The sequence below is a fragment of the Chaetura pelagica genome, unplaced genomic scaffold (genome assembly GCF_000747805.2).
Source record: "Chaetura pelagica isolate M959 unplaced genomic scaffold, ChaPel_1.0 scaffold50, whole genome shotgun sequence".
Taxonomy (NCBI): domain Eukaryota; kingdom Metazoa; phylum Chordata; class Aves; order Apodiformes; family Apodidae; genus Chaetura; species Chaetura pelagica.
In genome coordinates this window covers 5,650,184-5,654,418 of record NW_009952366.1, presented here as the reverse complement: position 1 = coordinate 5,654,418, position 4,235 = coordinate 5,650,184, and the positions used below count along the sequence as shown (strand labels likewise).

The window sequence follows — 4,235 nt, the reverse complement described above, 5'->3', positions numbered from 1 at the left end:
GGAAGGTGGTTTTCTTTTGTTCCATTGTTTTCTTAGCACACAGAACAAAAAGAGAAAGAAGAAGAAAACCGGAAACATGAGGAGAAGGAGACCAAGCTTACCATGCAGGTCACAGCCCTGAATGAAAACCTGGCTACCATGAAGAAAGAGTGGCAAAGCAGTCAGAGGCGAGTGAGCGAGCTGGAGAAGCAGACGGACGATTTACGTGGGGACATTGCTGTCTTGGAAGCGACAGTGCAGAATAATCAGGATGAGAGAAGGGCATTGTTGGAGAGGTAAGCTGTGGTCATGACTATATGGAAGTGTAGTTTGGTGAATGGATAGCCTCACACTGAAAACTTTTTTCAGTAGAGTCAGGATTCTCTGTGCAAGCTGTATTTTGAAGTGCCTAGGCTGTGGGTGCAGTTTCCAGAAGGCAACCTTCTGTGATCCTTGCTAAAGCACAGCAATGGATGCTGAGAACAAACTGAGTTCTTTGAGGGCTTTTACAGTGTGGCCATTGTGTAGAAAATCAGGCAGGCTTATCAGGACCTTACTTATCACCAAAGCCACAGCTCTGTGTTTGTGCTTGAAGATTTATGCCCACCTGTAAGAGCTTTCTAAATCTATTGGGCTCCTCTGAACTTTGATGTGTCTTCTCACCGCATCTATTGTGTGAACCATGCAAGACCTGGCAGAGGAAGCTTCTTTTATCTGAGGTAAATATCCTTTTTCCCTCACTTGAAGGCTTGTCTGCCTTGACTCAATCAGAGCAGATGCACTAGTCATTCAGAAGCCAGGAAGTGACTCATTAGTGCCTCCAGTAACATGGAATTTGCTTAGGGACTTCTCTGTTTTAGGATACTGAATGTGTAATTAGATCAGATGGGCTAAGGTTTACACAGGAGGCATTTTCTTCCTCCTGAAAACCTATGGTTGTCTTTTCTTCAGTTGTGCTATTGTCTCTACAATATATTTAAGTCCTAGGTAAGCAGAGCACCTTTATGGTGCATGCAAGGCAGTGGGAGTTACTGAAAGCAGCCATTACAAGGGTAGAAGGAACACCTGTGAGACAGAAAGCTTTCTTTGACCTTATTTACTGATGTGTTTGGTGAAGGCAGAGTGGAAAACTTTTTTTTGATACTATCAAGCTTGATGATTTAGGTTTTGCTCTGTAGACCTTGGGAAAGAATGGGATCAATTCAAGTGAGATCGTCTTTCTTTGGCAATCCCTTGCCATGCTGTGCTGAACTCATCCAGTAGCTGTTTACAGCTTGGCAAAAAAACATCCCTTGAAATGTGGTTTTCAACAGTTAATTGAATTTCAGATGATGGGAGATGGCTTTGCTAAAAGAAGAAGGTGTTTTTTCTTCTCTGCTCTCTAACCTGGTCTGCTGCAGCTGGTTTGTGAGAGTGTCCTGTTCCACAGGGATATTTTTCATGGTTTGGTATTGATGGACTGCATTCAGTCCTGTCCCTGGTTTTGGGGGTAACGTCAGGCATTAATAAGCCACAGATATTTGGAAGCAATGCCAGATAATCTTAAACTGGTTGTTAGAACATTTTTCCATCCAAGGCATGCAGGAACTTCTCACAGCAAGGATATTTTTGGCTGGATTTGATGAGATCAACTTCTCAGATGTGACAATCTGCCCAAAGGAGGCAGTGTATGTTGCCTTCCTTTGCTTTGAACTGACTATTTACTGTTTTGCCTCAGGTGTATAAAAAGTGAGGGAGAAATTGAAAAGCTTCAAGCCAAACTTGTAGAAATGAAGAAAAAGCTGGACAACACTACTGCTGCAATGCAGGAACTTGGCCGGGAAAACCAGTCATTACAGGTATAATTTGATTTGAAGCAAATAATCCTGCTGATTCTCTGTGTGGGAAATGAGGAAAATTTCAGATTTGTGTCAGATTAAGATGGTATGCTTGTGGTTTACAAGGACCATGTTGCTGCCTGTGGGTGCTTAAATCTGATCATATTTTGAAAGTTGGAAGATTTTCTCTCTGAACAAATATAAGCTCTCAGTGTCATGGCAGAATTGGTGCTTTTATACTGCACTGGGTAGTGTGTGCAGTGAAAATAGAGGGAATTAGTAGGAATTAGACATGCATTAAAGAAAACTCAAACCTGCTCTTTTGTATCTTCAATGTAGATCAAACACACCCAAGCTCTCAACAGGAAGTGGGCAGAAGACAATGAGGTACAGAATTGTATGGCCTGTGGAAAAGGCTTTTCAGTGACAGTGAGAAGGGTAGGTGTGTTTTACAGCGTGTTTGTTGGAATTTTTTCTGTTGCTTTCAAACTTAGATGGGATATAAACTTCAGAAAATCACCTTAATAGTACTGTGATACTCAGGACATCTCAGAATACAGTTATTGCTTCCAGTGCCTTAAATATCAAAAATAAAGTTAGTGCAGCTTACTTTATTCATGATCCTTTTGCCATTTTAACTGCATCAGTTTATAAACAGTATTAAAATAGTTCAATGCTCTAAGTGGGTAAGCAAAATTACACTGTTACAAGAGTATTTACAGGAAACATATTTATAACCAGATTGAACTGGATCTACAGGTATGAAACAAAGATAAATTTGTTGAAATTATAGATATGTGAAAATATGAGGCATCAGCGTGATCTGGTGCTTTGTGACTATTTCTAAGCACTAACTAGACACAGAACAGAAGAAACAACTGGCTGTGTTTTAGGTCTGTAGTCAGATCTTCTTTATAAAACCAGCTGTGGTCAGCTTAAGAGGTTAGCATCCCTCAATTTACGAGGTCTGCCCTTTATCCAGAGATTGCCATCCCTCCAACAAGTGATTTGGCATGAAGGATACTCATGAGGTTCATTTTGCAGTGCTTCCTGACTTCTTCTTAGGTGGTTCTCCCTGTCTTGCATTATTTGTTATGTTCTATGGATAGTCTTTGGATAAAGGCTTCTGGTTCTTTTGATTCAAGGATACTTCTCAATGTGAAAGCAGGTAGTTACATGTAAGAACAACATGTTTCATGTGACCAGAACAAGTTCAAGAAGGTGATGAACTTCAGCCAGTTCATATTCAAAACTGGTATAGCCTCCCAATTCAGTGAAGCGCTTCTGAATATTTTCTTCCTATGCCTTTTAGAAAAGATTTATTCCTGTGCCCTTCTGTGTGCTATGCAACTACTATTTAAAAATTCAAGCTAACTTCTGAAACATGAGAGTTGACTCGGTATAAGAGTGATATGTATCGATGATTGATGCCCTGTAATTTGAAGTTCAGCACCTATGTTTCTTCTCTTTCGCAGCATCACTGTAGACAGTGTGGAAATATCTTTTGTGCCGAGTGCTCAGCTAAGAATGCCTTAACTCCTTCTTCTAAGAAGCCTGTCAGAGTCTGTGATACTTGCTTTAATGACTTGCAAGGATAACTGGCTATTGTGAGTGACAAAGAAATGTTACACTAAAATTTATAATTTCTGTTGATGCACTTCATTCAGCACTCAGACTACTATTCACTTTGGACAATGATTGTAACACTTGGCAAAATTTAGTATATTTTAAAATGTTTATTGATACCAAGTAAAACTATTGTAATTTTTGTGAGACATGGGCTCAGATCATCCATAGCTTATTGCCATGTATCCTGGAAAGAGCTTCTATGTCTAGTTTAGAAATGCCCAGTTATTTGTAAATAAAGTTTAAACAGAGGAGTAACAATGTATTTTTTTATCTTTTATTTTTTTGTTCAAGAAAAACACATTTATGTGATATGCAGTTTATTCTTGTTTCCTTCAAAGAAAAAGGAAGATGCAAAAACTTATGAGGATTTTATGTATGAAATGTTGCTATAAAAGCATAACTAACTGTTGTATTTGATTGCATATCTGATGTTCTTTATAACCTCTTGTGATTTTGTTTTCTTTCTATCTGGTTCATGGAGTTTTCTCTCTAAAGTTCAGACTCCACAGTGAGGGTAACGGCTGGACTTGACTCCAACTCAGTTTTATTTGCCCACTTAGAACTTGTAGTATCATCACCCAAGTCCTTAGCCAGCTACAGTGCTTGGATACTGGAACATCTTTACATGTACTGTACTGCATAGTTTGTGTGTGTGTGTAACTGAGAGAGTGTGTGTGAACAAACGATGAGACAAAGTTTAGCTGGCATTATAGGAATATTGCATGATACATTACAGTACTTCATTCTGTATTGATTGATTTCACTTTTACATATTCGGTTGATGGATTTTAATATTCCAGAAATGGTTAT

At 39.0% G+C, this 4,235-nt stretch overlaps 1 protein-coding gene across 1 annotated transcript in view; it reads left to right on the top strand.

Moving 5' to 3' along the window:
- EEA1 (early endosome antigen 1) overlaps positions 1-3,680 on the top strand; it is a 70,728-nt gene extending 67,048 nt beyond the window's left edge. The window contains 4 exon segments of the mRNA XM_010008061.1: positions 37-275; positions 1,697-1,817; positions 2,136-2,234; positions 3,272-3,680. Of these exon segments, the coding sequence (XP_010006363.1) occupies positions 37-275; positions 1,697-1,817; positions 2,136-2,234; positions 3,272-3,394 (582 nt within the window). The 3' untranslated portion in view covers positions 3,395-3,680.
- The last annotated feature ends 555 nt before the right edge of the window (positions 3,681-4,235 follow it).